The 15433-nt window shown below is 55.3% G+C and overlaps 1 protein-coding gene across 1 annotated transcript; it reads right to left on the bottom strand.

The window, feature by feature from the left end:
* PMM1 (phosphomannomutase 1) lies at positions 1–11439 on the bottom strand. The gene is made up of 8 exons (XM_010585150.1): positions 11342–11439; positions 11118–11235; positions 10156–10232; positions 9842–9933; positions 7439–7538; positions 6499–6574; positions 3378–3493; positions 1–2599 (listed from the first exon to the last, which is right to left on the bottom strand). The coding sequence occupies exons 1-8, from the start codon at positions 11414–11416 to the stop codon at positions 2477–2479; spliced, it is 777 nt and encodes a 258-aa protein (XP_010583452.1). The 5' UTR covers positions 11417–11439; the 3' UTR covers positions 1–2476.
* Positions 11440–15433: the final 3994 nt, after the last annotated feature.

Below are 15433 nucleotides of genomic sequence, written 5' to 3'. Positions count from 1 at the left end.
GTGCCATCCTCCTCCTCATCCTTCCAGCAGGACAGAGTCTCCTGGCAGGAGGTGCCCTCAGCTAGCCTGAGCTTGGTGTAAGACAGAGACAAGAACGGGGAAGGTTCTTGAACTTGATCTCACCCATGCACACATGAGCTCCTGAGCGGAGAATGTGATGGCTGGTGTCTTGAAGGTCATCCCTGCCTCTGCCCTGCTCGCCCTGCAGCTCCCCCCCAGCCTGAGCATGGGATGTGCTGCCATCAGGAGCAGCCTTGGACAGAGCCTGCCCTCCCCTTCAAATATTCAAGGCATCTCAGCCCCAAGGCCACCGCAGTGCCTTGTGCCAGGCCCTGCTCTTCACCCACCACCAAGCTCTCTAGAAAGCCTGCTGACTTTGAATAGACCTACAGGAAAAATAAACCCCCAAAACCTGCACGTAACCTGATCCACAGTGAAACAGAGAAGGAGGAACCACAAAACACGCGATTCTGCCATGAAGGTTGCAGTGGAGGGCCAAAACCAGTGGCCTGTGAAAAGGGTACCCTGCATCCAGGCTTCCCCAACAGGTCCTCTTCTCCCACGCAGAAATTTTCTCTGGGTAGAAAGAGGAATTTGTGCATTTGTTGAGGATTTCTGGATGCTGGGCAGACTGCTGCGCTCATGTGAATACAATGCATTACAGACCTGATGTACTGTAGAGTTAAGAGGTGCAGTCAGGTGGAGAAGACAGCACCCTGCCAGCACTGGTCATGCAGCACCCCTGCTCCTGCCCCAGGCAGCAGTGCCAAGGTCCGCTCAGGACTCTGCCCATGGCATCGTGGGAGCCCTGCCCGGGGTCTAAAAGCACCAACGTATCTTGCCTGAGTAGCTTGGCCCCGTGGTTAAGTGGCAATAGCCAGCTGAGAAACTTCTCTCTGCAGTCCAGCTGCTAGGTGGGAGATGAAGAGCAATGGTGAGGAAAGTAGGAACAGGAGAAAAAGAGGAGAGAAAACAAGTCCAAGAGATGGGGCAGTGCCATAGCAGCGGGGATGTGCTGAGAAAGGCTCCCAGGGAGCAATGTGGGGAGCTTTTGCAGGAACCTCTGGCACCCTCCAGGTCCACAGATACCAGATGTGTCTGCCCTGGGGAGCTCTAAGCAGGACATCTCCCTGGAGGGGATCCCTGAGCTCCTCTTGAGCACCGAGTTGTGACTAGCATCACTGGTGCGGTCACTTCCCCCAGCATAATGGCGAGGAATAAAGGGGCAACATGAGGGAGGAGGTCAAGGGCCAAAGGAGAGATGCGGTTTTGCAACCCACGAAGACCCAGGAGAAGAGAGGAGCAGGAGGACACGTGCCAGCTGCACTGGAGAACTCTGGTCCCTAAAGGTGACCACGTAAACCAAGCATGTGGGATGAGATGGGGTGGCAAAGCAAGCTTGGAGGGCACTGTTGAGTGTGTACCACCACTGGCACTAGAAACCAGGTCTGGCCTGTGTTGGCCCTCTCTGAAAAGGTCTCTGGCAGCATGATGGAAAGCTGAGCACTTGGAAGGAAGGGGACTCGGTCTGTTATGAATGCCCTGGGTAAGGTTTTACACTGACACATCTGTGATGCCTAACGGACATGCAGGTGGGAAGACTGTTGGGAAGCCTTCTGCCCCCAACAGCTCTGCAGGGTGCTCTGCACGCGCCAGGCACCCAGGGTCCTCCAGCCACGCCAGGCAAGGTCTGACTTGACAACTCCTGCAGAACATGGAAAATAAACCCATGGTAGCCATTTTTTTTGTAAGCTAAAGAGAGAATGAATTTCTTCATGCACCTGAGCAAAGCTGAGAGCAGGAGCAGAGTCATTTTAAAACTGTCATTCCCAGGTCACCTGTAGGGACTGGCACGGTATGGCATCAAGGTGAGGGACATGGTGATCCTCTCCATTAGGATGCACAACACTGCAATGAGACAGGGTCGCAGCTACCCCTTCCTACCACAGGCTTGCAGCAAACAGCCTTCCCAGCCTCTTGCTTCAGAGCAGCTCTTGGTGAGAGTGCCTGGGGCCTCAACAGCCCCATCCTCCCCAGCCAAGGCGCAAGGGGGAGAGAAAGGTGAGATGCATGTTCCCTCATGCAGAAGTGTTAAGAGAAACAGAGCGAAATAGAAAAGAGGGGAGGGAGCATGGGATGGACACACACACACTCTTGTGACTGGCCTTTTCAAACACTTTCTGACCATGAAAGCATCTGCATCGCTGCCCACCACGGCCCCAACTGTCAAGAGAGAAGTTTTGCTGGAGGTGAGGAGGGTCTGGTCCCATGAGCCCCAGCCGTAGAGGGGGAATGCCGAAGGGCTGCTCAGCGAAGGCCGCCTCCTGCACACCCGCCCGCACTCACGCGTTACATCCCAACCAGCTCTGGAAAGTGTTTTTTTTTCAGCCTACCCTGAGCAGATTCCTCAAATGAAGGTGCTTTTCCTGGTGGGGGGAGAAGGTGGGGTCGGGGCAGGGCTGTGGGGACCTGGCAGTCAGCATTCGTTTGCTCTCTCTGGAAAGAAGATTTCACGGCATCGCTGGACCGTGTCCTGGGGCGACTGGACGCTGTGTCCCACCGTGCGGGGATCGTCATAGATTTCATAATCGTTCCCTCCCTGCAGGGGGAATAGAAAATAGGGAAGGCATTAGCAGGGTCTCGCCAGAGCATCCTCATCCCTGAATCCACGTTTTGCTCCGTCCTGTGAGGAGCTGGGGTGGGAGCCAGTGGCTGGGCAGGCAGGGACCTGCTGGGAAGGGGCTGTCAGGGCTTTGCTGGCCCAGGGAGGCAGAAGAGGCTGGGCTGGGAGCCCTGCTCCCTCCCTCTTGCTTCCCCTCTTCAGTGCCTGTGGAGGAGTGTAGAAAGGAAAGGGAAGGTCCTAGACCAGCAAAGCTTGTCCAGGAGCCTGGCATTGCCCCGTGCCCTGCCTGTGAGGGGGGCTAGCAAAAGGTGGGGTGGGCACGTTTAGGGGGGCAGAGCTCTGGAAAGAGCAGCAAGGAAGCATCACCCTCCACCATGCCAAAGGGAAGATGAAGCTGTTCCTGCTGTTGAAAAGCCTTCTCCTAAGAGCTGGGGGGCTCGTGTTTTGGGTCCTCCGAGCCGCAGGAGCGGCTGCCCCCCATCCCGAGGCTGCCAGGGGGAGGAAGGTGATGCCGAGGTGGACCTGCTCCCCAGCCCAGTGAATTCAAGGCGATATCCCTGCCACCCAGTGGGCCTGCCACCACCACAAGCCCCATGCAAACCCACGCGAGCATCTTTCCCCCTCGTGCTGCTGGAGGTCTGTTGGCCACCGGTGGGACTCAGGCCACAGGTCCTGTGATGGAGCGGCTCCATGCAGGCTTGCCAGCCCGAAGGAGGGAAAGCAGCCGTGTGTAGGGCAAGCGGGGCATACTCACAGGGGTCGTCTCGTTTCCAAAGAAGTGGATGGCGTCAAATCTCTCGTCATCGAGCACGTTGAGGCAGTAGCGCTTGTCCCAGCCTTCCGGGAAGACATCAAAGCTGATCATGCCACCTGCCAGCAGAAGGGAGGGCATCGGACAACGTTCGTGGGAGCCGGGTTTTCCCCCACCCTGGGATGGGCAGGAGGAGGGGAGAGGGGCTGGGTATCTGTGGGGAGCCCCCACCCCAAACAGCAGCCGGGCACCAGCTCTGCCTTGGTGTGCCTCTCAGGCATGTGGCTAGGATAGTGGCATATGCTGTTCCTATGACAACAGGCTGGAGTGACATCAGCAGGGCTGGCGTGACATCAGCAGGGCTCCCCTGACTGCAGGCAGGCAGGCAAGTGGGAACCAGAGGGCTGCAGGGGGGGGATGCTGGGGCAGGACGTCCCAAGAGATGCATCTGTCGAGGGAGATTTGGAGTCACGCCTTGCAGATAGCATCAGCACGTTATGTGTCCCAAGAGGGGACAAAGCCCTCAGAGACTGGCCCCACTCTGTCTCCTAGGCTCCTGCGTGGACATTGCTGGCCCTTCCACAACCACTGCTCCAACACTCCTTAACCCTGAGGGGACCAGGGGCTCCCAGCACCCTGCATATGGAAAGCAAACTCAGAGCACTGCACAGCTCAGGGGCCCCGAGCAGGCTCTGCACTCTGATCAAGGACCCAGGATCTTGCCATGGAGGTACCACAAACCCGTTGACATAATCAGGGCATGATGCTGGCCTGTCACCTCTCACCACAAGAGTCAAGTGCAGGTTACCAGCATCTGGAGGGACACCAAGGCAGATGGGGCAAACGTACTGAGGTAAGGGAGCTTTCCCAGAGAGCGTGCATATGCATGCACATGGACACCCACAGCCACAGCCACAGCTAGTTAACAAACTTCCTAGCCATTGCTCTTAGACCAGGCAGAGTTTACCCCAGCACTGTGCTGCCTTTTGGGGGTGCATGGAAGCAGCACCTTCCCATCCTCTCGAGCTGCCCTGCTGCGTGCACAGGCTGCAGAGCCAGTCCCTTGTCCCATCACGGACACAGGTGACACACTCCTCCCAAAACAAAGCCAGCAACTTAGGGCACGCGTATGTTTGGGTCTCGCTCAGAGCCCGGAGGAATGGGGATTTGAGCTGGGATGTGCCTCTCCCTGCCAGATCAGGTCTCTGCTCTTCTTGGTTTCAAGGGGGCCCCCTGCTTCTCCAGGCAATTTATTGCACCACCAGCAATCTTGAGTTTCACCCTCTCCTTCTTCATAAATCATAACCGAAGCTCTCTTAGGAAGGGGTTGAGTAGACAGGTACCCTCAGGGGACGGTCCCAGCTGCAGGAGAGGCACCGATCCCCCAGGCTGTTCAAACGTGCGTGTCCTGATGCTGTGCTCCTTTCCCCCCTGGCTGGTTGAGGTGTCCCCGTTGGTTTGGAGATCCCAAACCAACCCTCCTTGGAGCCCGAGGAGCTGGGGATGGAGCCTGTGTGTCCAGCTCGGGGCAGAGGATTCACTACCGGAGAGGATGCCCCGGGCAGGGCACTGGGATACGGACGGGAGCAAGTGCCCTAGGAGCTCAGGGATGGGGATGCCCCTGGTCTCACAGCAGAAGCCAGCATCAGAGCAGGAGCTAAACTTGGCTGACCTCATTAAAATCCTTCCTGGTTTTTATATCCAAAGCCATTTACCTGTGAAAAACGCTGCATTTCACTGCATTCTGGCCTTTTAAAGAGAGCTGGGCAGCAAGAAGGGGCTCTTGATGCCAGCTGGAGAGGGCAAAAAATCAAAGGGAGAAGAGGTGGCATGGAGGACAGCCAGCGCTGTCCCTCGCCTAGGCAGAGTGTGGGTCTGGGGGGCTGCAGGGAGGTCTCCTACCACCTCTGGGGCTTGCGTCCTCCACAGCCTGGGACAAGGCACACGGAGCCAGCTTGGCAGAAGAGCCCCATTTCCGCGTGTCCCTGTTTTTGGATGCCTGACCTGAGACACCCCGTGTTTTCTTTGTGGAGGAGTTGGGGGGGGGCCCGCAGCTCCCCTTGTCTTCATGCTTTTACACAACAGGCCTGGGCTCTTCATGGCGGCTTCCCAAAGTCAGAGGAGAAAGGCCCATTGTTCTGCTCTCGTCCCCTGTGCCTGTGGGGACACAGCGGCGGGGACCTTGTCTTTCTCTGCTGTGACAAACGGTGTGTGTCAGTGCTGCGGGCAGCACGAGATGCCCCTGGCAGGACACTGAAGGCAAGGGGAGGCTCTCGGGAGGAAAACCCGTGGAGGACCAGAGGGCCAGACCCTCGGTACTGGCCCACACTGGGGGCAAGAGCGGGGTGTCACCGGCTGCCTCCCACCCTCGTCACCCCCTCAACCCTCTGGCTAGGCTGCCCCGTGGCACCTTCTTATCTCACACATACCCACCGCTCCGCTTCAGCCCCACCACTTACACACCCTTATTTTCCTCCCCATCCAAACCCTGGGTTCCAAACCCCCGGGATTACTCTAGACCCTCCTTTGGTTCCTTGCCTTTGTTAAGCTGGCTGCAAGAGCCTACCTCCACCCCATGAAGTGGCCCTGCAGAAGGCCATGGCATGGAGCTGCAAGCTCCCTGCCTCTCGGCAGCTCTTCCTCCAGGAAGAAAGACGTTCCCCTTGGAGCCAACCCTCCCAACAAAACCCCAGGGCTAAGACACGCGTGAGGCTCCTGTCTCCCTTACGCTGTGGCGTTCCCAGAGAGGACTGCGTGTGCCTGCAGCTCTGCTGGCCACCTTGCTGCTACCTGTGAGCCAGGACAGACACCCTGGGCAGGGGTGGGCTCTGCAGAGCTAACTGGAATTAAGGCAGGGATAACATCACGGGACAGAAACCCGCCTGTCTGGCTGATTCCCAGGGAGGCAGATCTGCAGCTTGGTTTATTCTCCGCTGTCACCCTGCCATGAATGCCAAAGTGACACCCCTGCAGTGGCTCTTCAGGAACAGAAGCTCCTCGTGTTCTTACTGGGGTCTCCAGGCCCCTGGAAGGAACAGCCAGGATTCCCACTCCCCTTCCCCGTATTTTATGGGAAACATGATAAAGAGGCCAGGGCCAAGCCAGGGAAGCCCCCTTCGCTCACCTCGAGAGAAACGCAGGCCTTTGCCAGCAAACTCCCTCTGCAAGGCTGCCACAAACTTCTCCCGGATCCGCTCTTTCTGCAGAGGAAAAGGAGGAAAGGGAAGGAAAGAGGGTTTGAGTGATTAGGTCTTGACAGTCTACCAAAAGCCACCATATAGCTGTTTGCTGGGCAACTCTGGCTTATTGCATTCCCCCTTCCCACCTGCCCCCAGCGTAACGTCATTTAGCCAGCTTTCACCAGTCCTGCCCAGTGTCTCTGCAAAAAGCCACCAGATCAGGGCAGCTGCAGGAGGCTCCTGGGAAGAGCAGATGCCAGCCCTTCCTTGGCAATGAAATGCAGTGCTTCAATTTCCCAGAAGCCCAGTTCATAACCCAAAGTCTCCAGCTTTGCTTAAAAAGTCTTGCAAAGTTTTGAAAAGTCTCTTGACCCCAAGAGTCCCCCACCCAGGCAGAAACTGGCTGGGCCATGGGCCAAGGGCTCCAGAGATCTGCCCGCTGTGGCCCTCCTGGGCTGGAAAGCCCATTAGTTCCAGCTCTGTTGGGGCTGGGGGAGCAGGAGAGAGAAGACTGCTGCTGGGCCAGCCTGGAGGGATGGCAGAGCCTGAGAAGTTTAGGTCTCTGTGAGGTTTTCAGTGCAATTCTGTCTTTGGTTATTGTAAACGAGGAGACACCCTGTTAAGTCAGTGCCCTACTCCCAGGGGCTCTACCCCACAAGGAATCCTGCTGGCCGTCCCATTGCATCGGTGGTCCCCAATGAAGTCAAATTCTTACAATCATCTATGTCTGTCCTTGGGTTCTCTGACCCCCAGTCCTGTCTCCACCTCACTGCATGCATTGGCCCGGTTCCCCTCCTTGGGAAGGGGGGAAGCAGGTAAGACCCGAGACCTGTGGTGGTGTAAAACCAGCAAGGGGGAGGGCGAGTCCAAGTCTGGCCCGTGTACCTTGTCCAGCTCAGAGAACTCGATTCGCTCCTCTGGGGTGCAGCTCCGTCCGATGGGGGAGATGTTCAGCATCCCGTTGCGAAACTCAATGAAGGTTCCTCTGTGGGTGGGCAAGGGCACAAGGTTACTGGGGCAGGGAGAGAAAAACAGACCTTTCCAGGGGAATGGCTGCTGAGTAAGGCACGCAGTCTCTGCAGGGACAAGCAGGAGAGAAGCCATGCCCATTCATGGGTGCTTCATGCCAGCCAGAGACCAGGCATCAACAACTCTGCTTAAGGTCTCCAAGGGGCTCTCAGTTTTATAAGAAGAGACTGTAAGACAAGAGGAATAAACAGTTCCTGTGTGCCCTGGGGACAGGCTGGAAGCATTGAGCTTAGGTGAGATGATAGGAAACATTTTTTAATGTTGTAATAACTGCAAGGACAGCTATTGCCTGGACTAGACCAACTGCCTGACGAGACTGTGGCATCTCCACCCCTGGAGGCTTTTAAGAAACGTTGGCTGGATTGGGTGAAGCTGGCAGTACCTTGGGGCAGCGGGATGGAACAGGTCAGTGTAACTCACTGCTGATGTCTGGCGGCAGGCTGATGAGCAATCAGGACCTCCTTGTGGGACACAAAGCAGGTAGGACCCGCAGGGCCTTTGTATCTCCCATTTGTCCCCTGCACCCTTGCAACTCTTACCTAAGCTTGCAGGGACAGGACCCAGCTCCTGCGTGCCAGCCTCACTTTGCACTGGGATCACTACTCTGCCGCTTCCTTGGTGGGCTGGTTCGAAGCACTAAGACGGCAGAAAACTGCTCCCTTCTTTTCTCTTTGCTATAAACCCAGCCACTTCTGTTTGCATATCCCCTTGGAATAGCTCACCGAGGGGTCACACAGCTACCAGCACTGGTGGGGCAGAAACAACAGGGGATGGCAGCACTGCCAGTTTGGAAATAGATTGAAACTCTCATGGAAACCTAGCTGGAGCAGGGAGATCCCCTTCCCTCTCCAGCTGAGGAGCTCATTACTCCTCTGATGTCCCTCCCACCCCTGCCCGCTGTTCCTCTGTGATGAAGTGCTTACCACTCTGAGTCTGGGGGAAAAACTCTCCACCTCCTGCCTCTTAACACAGTGAAGAACATCATGGGGAACAGACACAGGGGCAGCCATGCCTGCAGCCTGGGAGCAGTGTCTCTGCAGCACGCAGGGTTTGGTGACTTATATCCCAGGCCAAGACTCGGGAGATGTGGGTTAAAGTCCTTGCTTTGCTAGAAATCCCATAAGCCTAAATCCACAGAGGCACTTGGGACCTGAAACTTTGCCAGGCTGTTGGGCAACCAGACAGCAATGAGGCAACCAAGCAGCCTCGAGGGTTCTGGGTCCCAGCCCACGTTTTCAGGGACACATTCAGCTGGCAGTCCTGTCGCAAGGAGCCACCCTGGCCCCTCTCACCGGTCCTTGTATTGCCACATGGTGACTCACATCAGGCAACTAATCTGGATCACAGTTTAGCAACTTCTACCAGCTTAATTTCAACCAGACAGCTCGCCCACTCTGGTTCACTGTACAAGCACAAGGGGAGAGCAGGAGCAAACCAGCTGGGGCAAGGGCAGGGCAGAGCCGCTGCTTTCAACAGTTCTGCTGGCTCACACTGCCTTCAAGCATTTGTGAAACCATGGTCTGAGGGGTGGTTTGACACTGCACCTGGGCTGCTTTAACTGCGGGCTGCCTCTGAAAGAGGTCCGCTTTCTCTCCCCTTCCACCTTCTTGCCATCTGTTTCCTCTCCTTTCTGTGATAACAGGGCGAGCCGATCCAATGGAAAATGACCCTTTTCTTTCCTGGCAGTGGCCTAGTCTTCCTTCAGAGGAGGTGTACCAACCCAACTCGCCCCGTGGCTTGCGAATCTCCTGGGTGGAAGCAGGCAGGAACGCATGGCACAGGGCAGAGCAGGGACATTCCTGTTACCAGTGGGGCCAAGTGACACAGGGTTAGAAACAGTGTGAAACTGTGCTCAGGCGCTGGACCTCCCATCTTAAGAGCCATTGTTCGTCTGTTTGGAAACTCATATGGCCAATGCTGCCCGATGCCCTGACCAGTAACGAGCTGGTACCATTGTCCTAAATGAGACGCATGCAGTGGCTCTACCCTGCTTCCCAGGGAAGAAAACCCGAGGGCCAAAAGAGCAGGCATCATGCTAAAAAATTGTGCAGACTCTCCAGAACAAAGACCCTCCTCCGTTATTTGCCCACAGTGCCCAGCTTGGTGGGACAGTGATCCTACACAAGGCCTCTAGATGCTAAGGCAAAACCTGGAGCAAGACAAGCTCAGTAGCACAGCTGTTCTTAGGAGGACTCTGGAGCCCAGAGCTCCCTCGAAATCAGTGATATGACTGCCATTTGCACAGGCTTGAGCCATTACCGTTTCTTGGGCAGCTTCAGCAGCGCCATGTAGTTGAGACAGAAGTTGATGAGATCCTGCAGCAGCTCTTCCCCCAAGTGGTCCTGAATGGCCTGTGGGAGGAAAAGGTGGAGTGAGGAAGAAGCTAGACCTCCCTGGAAGCCCACCCAAGAACATGACTGGGAGGAGTGGGACATTCAGACCTAGTTCTTGGGGAGATGAGAGGAGGCTGCCCATCTGCCCGGGGCCAGGCGCTGCTCCCCACCGCACGCAGGGCACAGGGGCTGCACGGGGATGGGGAAGCGGGGCCGTGGCTGCAAGGGAGCTGGACCTACCTGCTTGGAGACCAGCTGCCCGTTCTTGTATTGCACTGTGCCGTTCTCTGCGAAGACGTAGTCAAACTTATCGATGACTGAGGGGGGAGGAAACAAAAGAGGAAACATGAGTAGTGCCTGGGAAAAGGGGCCAAAAGGACTGGGCTCAGGACTGAGCGAGCCACCTCCCAGTTCCTTAGTATCGCACTTTCCACGTCTCCCGTGCTCTGCAAAGGGCCACCGACCCTCCTCGCTCCCCACAAAGTGGGCAAGGAGATTATCTTCTGCTCACAGGTGGGGAGCTGACGCATGCAGGGGGAAACAACCTGACCAAGGTCACAGGCTGAATCAGTGGCAGGACGAAGATAAGGGCTCCGAAATGTCAGGCTTTCAACCACGTGCGCGTTACTCTGCTCGCTCTCCTCCCCTCCCCACTGCCAGGGTGCTGTGGCGATGCAGTTACTGGTTATCTAACTCCAGACCCTCCTGCAACCCGGACACGCAGCACTGCCGACTCAGCAATCAGCCTCAGCCGGGAATTTCTCGGCCTCCCTCCGCTAACGAGGCAGGAGGCAGAGCTCAGAGCCCAGCCGCACTTGGCATCCATGCCAGAGAAGAGAAACACGGTGGAGGGAGCGGGGGCTGCCCCTCGCCCTCCCGCTCCCTCCTCTACCCCATGTCCCCCTTTGAACACGATGAGGAACCCCCCGGAGACCCCACCGTGGAGCAGCAGGGAGGCAAAATCCGCAAGGGGCTCCTGGAGCAGGGAGGGGGGGAAGCTGTCAGGGCCCAGATGAAGCTCATACAAACCCGACACCGGAGCCGGCGGCGTGGGTCAGAGCATCCCTGCCTGCTCGCCCCAGAGGGAGAAGGAGCCGAGCGGCGGCTCCCGCCTGGGCATGGCCAACCACCCCACGGGCTGGCTCGGGGTCGGATTTAGGACACGGGTGACCCCCCAGGAGACCTTGTCGTCCGCATCTCACCTTCGTCCCCGTCCCCCAGCTGCTCGGCTATCTTGGCGTAGTCGGAGCCACCCACCACGCCGATGTGCACCCTCTCACGCAGCTCTCGCAGGAACGCGTCCACCTCTGGCTCGATTTTCTGGAGGGGAAGCGGCGGGTGAGGCCGCAGCCGGCGGGACGAGCTCCGCCATGCTGACCTCGGTCTCCCCCCCCGCCCGCGCTCAACGACCCCTGTGCCTCGCTACCTGCCGAGCTGGCGTCAGGGTCCCGTCCACATCGAAGAGGCACAGCACCCGACCCCGTGCCGCCGCTGCCGCCATCCCCGCCACCAACCCGGCCTCTGCGAGCGGGAGGCGGGACTGTGCCGAGGAGGCGATGGCGGCCGCGCCGCCCTCCCCGAGCAGCGGCCGCACGGATGCGGCATGGCAGGCCGGCACGGCCATGGAGGACCCCTCCGCCAACCCATCATCCGTACCCCCATGCCTCCGAAGGCCCCTCCAACAATGCCTTAACAGACAGGTCTTGAACAGCTCCCCTGCTTCAGCTCTTTCGTTAAATCGTCTGCTTTAGAGCCCTAACGAAGGACCGGGGAGTCTGGGGCGGGGGTCTTCACATTTGCTGTTATTACTGCAGTGCCCCCCCCTGCATCTAGGGTCAGGGGTTCTGGACTGAGCTACCTGGTAAGCTCTGGGGGTTTCTGTGTCCTAAGGAAGGGAACAGGAGCAGCATGCATTCACCCGGTCAGTCCCCGTGCCTCACCTTGCATTTCTAACAGGCTGCTGTTAATAGCTAATATTTTCACTGGAGAAGTGCAGTTTTCAGCCTCCACCCCTCTGCACAAAGCCAAACCTATTTCTTGCAGTAACTTCTGCTTTGATCCACTTAGCAGTTACCCCACGAGTCATTTAGGATTTAATCAGACCATTTGGTCAGATCATATTCATACGGCTCCGTATTATGCTGCCCTGTATCAGTTAATGGTAGACAGCCTGCCCGGCTGCCATCTCCTACAATAATTCCTGAATTATTTTCTGACATCAAAAACAACCTCCATGGAACATTCAATGCTTTTTGCTCAGCAGTTAGCTTGCCTTCTCTCCCCAGACGGTGCTCAGTGTGCTGAGCTAAGTTGGAACGGGGTGGGGGGGAGGGTTTTTTTTACGGTCTGATTGTTTTTTCTCAGTATTATTTCCTTCCAGGACATTGTGCAACCCCTTTTCCCAGTTCCCTGCCAGATTCCTCTCAAAATGCAGCATTCAGGTGGCTTCACGGATTCTGTTTTTTGCTCATGGTTTTGATTTTCCTGCTCCCACTCAATGAAAGGGGGATGTACAGAAAGAGTGTTAATAATTTACCTCTGTGCCATTGCCTTGGATAATGTTTACCAAAACATCCTCAGCTACTTGCTGGGGGGAGGCATTCATTGTGTCCACCAGTTAATGTCACCAGGATAGCTATTTCCACACTGCTGCTGCGAGTTGCCTCCATAACATAGTGAGTCAGGCAGTCTTGGATGGGTATACAAGTGGTATTTGCCCTGGCATTGGTATTGCTGCAAAATCACAGCCTCTGGGGCCTTCCGGATCATAAGCTCCCACCTCTGAAAGCTGGAGTCTTTTCTCAGATGTACTGAAGCTCCCAGAACGGTTTCTCAGTACCCAGCTGCTTAGCATGCAATTGGGTGCTGAATTTTTAGTTCAGTTTAGGTTTATGCTCATTTACAGGGCTTGTCTAGGTGTAATTACATATATCCCTCACCAGTTAATGTGTGGACGCTTACTCCAGAACATGAGTATTTCAAAGTGTGTCTACCACAGTGTGTTGAAGAGCGAGTAGAGATGCCTTCGTGGATTCGGGATGCTTGGCTACCAGAAGCCAAAGAACTGCTCTGCCGTGCACAGAGCTGTGAGCTAACGCCCAGGACTCTCACAAGACAGTCGTGGGGTCAGACACACGCTCAGCTCCCGGAGCTTCAGGAATGCAAGCCTTTAGTTTTCATAAGCCACGACACAGTACGAGGACGAGACTTCCCATGCCTGGGTGGAAGAGGCATGGTGTTAGGAAAACCTGCCAGCTCGCTCCTGTTCCAGCCCAGACGCTGTAGCAGCACTCGCTTCTTGTCGTAGCCCAGGCTGCCCTATAGTCCAGTCTCCTGGCTGCTCCCACCTGCAGCCTTCTCCTCCGGGTCAGACCCTCCTTGCCTCTTGCATTGACATTACTCTTGGACATCCCAAAAGCAGGAGCTGCTCTCCCCGGCTCAGGTACATCCCTGTGCTGCAAGGCAGCAGTGCCACCTCGGGGCACTTCCCAGAACTGGGAAGGCTGCCTAAGATACGGGTCAGCGTTCACATTTTTGCACTCCTACAGTGCTGTCGGGCTTATGCTGCCAGGAGGGCTTTCCAAAACTTGAGCTACCTGCGGTGCTTTCTCCAGCTTATTTGTCACACTGCTTTAGAAACTCTGCTCAAGTCAAAACACCTCTCCCAGCGCCCTGATGGCCACTGGGTATCAGCCGGTGAGGACTTGGTTTCCCCAGAACGAGTCTAGTCTGCATTTTGGTGAAGTGCACAGCTGCAGACAGCTGTGTTTGCTCCTTCATCTGGGTTAGCTCTGAGAACAGGGCTGCGGCTGTTTCGGTTATTTAATACATATAACCGCTCTTGATGTGTTCCCTTGATTGTTGCTCGGATAGGCAGCAGATGTCATCATGAATAAAATCTGTTCCTAGCAGCAAGGGCAAGTATTTTGTTTGAAGTTTCAAGTGGCTGTGAGCGCTGGCTTACACTCTGTCTAGGGCTGCCATTAAGGTCAAGATTTTCCTTTTCTATGTGTTCCCAGGTATTATTATGTGGGGCGAGTACTGGTATTTGATAGCTGTGCTGATTTTGGCTGCGATAGAGTTGATTTTCTTCACAGTAGCTGGTATGGGGCTACATTTTTTATTTGTGCTGAAAACTGTTGATAACACAGGGATGTGTTAGTTACTGCTGAGCAGTGCTTACACAGACTCAAGGCCTTTTCTGTTCCTCACACTACCCCACCAGCGAGTAGACTGGGGGTGCAAAAAAAGTCAGGAGGGCACACAGCTGACCCAAGGGATATTCCAGACTGTATGGTGTCATGCTCAGCATACAAAACTGGGGGAAGAAGGAGGAAGGGGGAGACATTTGGAGTGATGGCGTTTGTCTTCCCCAGTCACTGTTACGTGTGATGGAGCCCTGCTTTCCTGGAGATGGCTGAACACGTGCCTGCCGATGGGAAGTGGGGAATGAATTCCCTGTTTTGCTTTGCTTGCGTGCACAGCTTTTGCTTTACCTATTAAACTGTGTTTATCTCAACCCATGAGTTTTCTCACTTTTACCCTTCTGATTCTCTCCCCCATCCCACTGGGGCAGGGGAGTGAGCAAACAGCTGTGTGGGGCTTAGCTGCCCGCTGGGGTTAAGCCACGACAATAGCAAGCCAGCACCACATCTGAGTAACACAGTCCAAAATAACCGCAATCATGAATCTTTTGTTAAAGCCCCCTTCAGTTACAAGCCCTCTTCTGTATTACACTGATACAGACTGTTATACAAACAGCAAACTGTGTGGTTTATCATTTGGACGCCATCGATAAACTTTCAGAAGGCTGAACCAAGCAGAATTCATTTCTTCCCCAGAGCCAGGTATTTCCCCTGCTCCTTACCAGCCCACGGGCAGAAGCCTGATGGGTAGTGCTACATAATCCTCACCACTATCCCCTCTGCAGCTCCAGAGGAACCCAGGCATGAAGTCTACTTCTTAAAGCTGCTTTTTTCCTTTTGAAAGTAGTAGCATCAAGACAATCAGGAAAAGCTTAGAGCCTTTTCCTGTGTTTAAGCTCTATTGGGCCTATTCCTCAACAGCAGACATTAGACAATTCATTCTTGCACGCTGAGATGAGCAAGGGCTGCACAAACCCCGTGCTGACAGAACACCTACTGTCCAGCCTTCATTCACATCATCCAAGCTGTGTCAAGCCCCAGAAGTGTGGCCTTGGTAAGATACCACGGTGCTTACAGAAGCAAAATTTTCCCAAACTTAAATAAGAATATTGCCTGCGACCAGTTCTAGCAAAGGGCAGTAGTCACCGCTACTTCCAGTAGCAGCACCTGACACAAACTGCTCGGACAGTTTCTCATCTTGCACTTTCCAGCTGGGATCTGAGTGAAGATGACGACTTCTGGTCAGCTGCATTTGCTGGGCAGCTGTGTGGACACACACGTTCAAAGCGGAAAACTTGCTGTATTTCTTTTTATTGTAATAGAAAAAAAAAACACAAATAAAATCAAAACATCACTTTCTGTCTAAAGACATT

This window comes from Haliaeetus leucocephalus, unplaced genomic scaffold, assembly GCF_000737465.1.
Source record: "Haliaeetus leucocephalus isolate CR32 unplaced genomic scaffold, Haliaeetus_leucocephalus-4.0 Scaffold0, whole genome shotgun sequence".
NCBI lineage: Eukaryota > Metazoa > Chordata > Aves > Accipitriformes > Accipitridae > Haliaeetus > Haliaeetus leucocephalus.
The sequence above is the reverse complement of the archived record's forward strand: the minus strand, read 5'-3'. Positions and strand labels throughout refer to the sequence as shown.

What these genes read in the sequence shown, in the direction of transcription:
- PMM1 (XM_010585150.1), bottom strand. Translation starts at nt 11,416, where the DNA reads ATGGCGGCAGCGGCGGCACGGGGTCGGGTGCTGTGCCTCTTCGATGTG. An exon ending in GGCAGCTGGTCTCCAAGCAG is followed by an intron (nt 9,934 to 10,155) that starts GTAGGTCCAGCT and finishes TTCCTCCCACAG; the next exon opens with GCCATTCAGGACCACTTGGG. An exon ending in CTGAAGCTGCCCAAGAAACG is followed by an intron (nt 7,539 to 9,841) that starts GTAATGGCTCAA and finishes GCCCACCCACAG; the next exon opens with AGGAACCTTCATTGAGTTTC.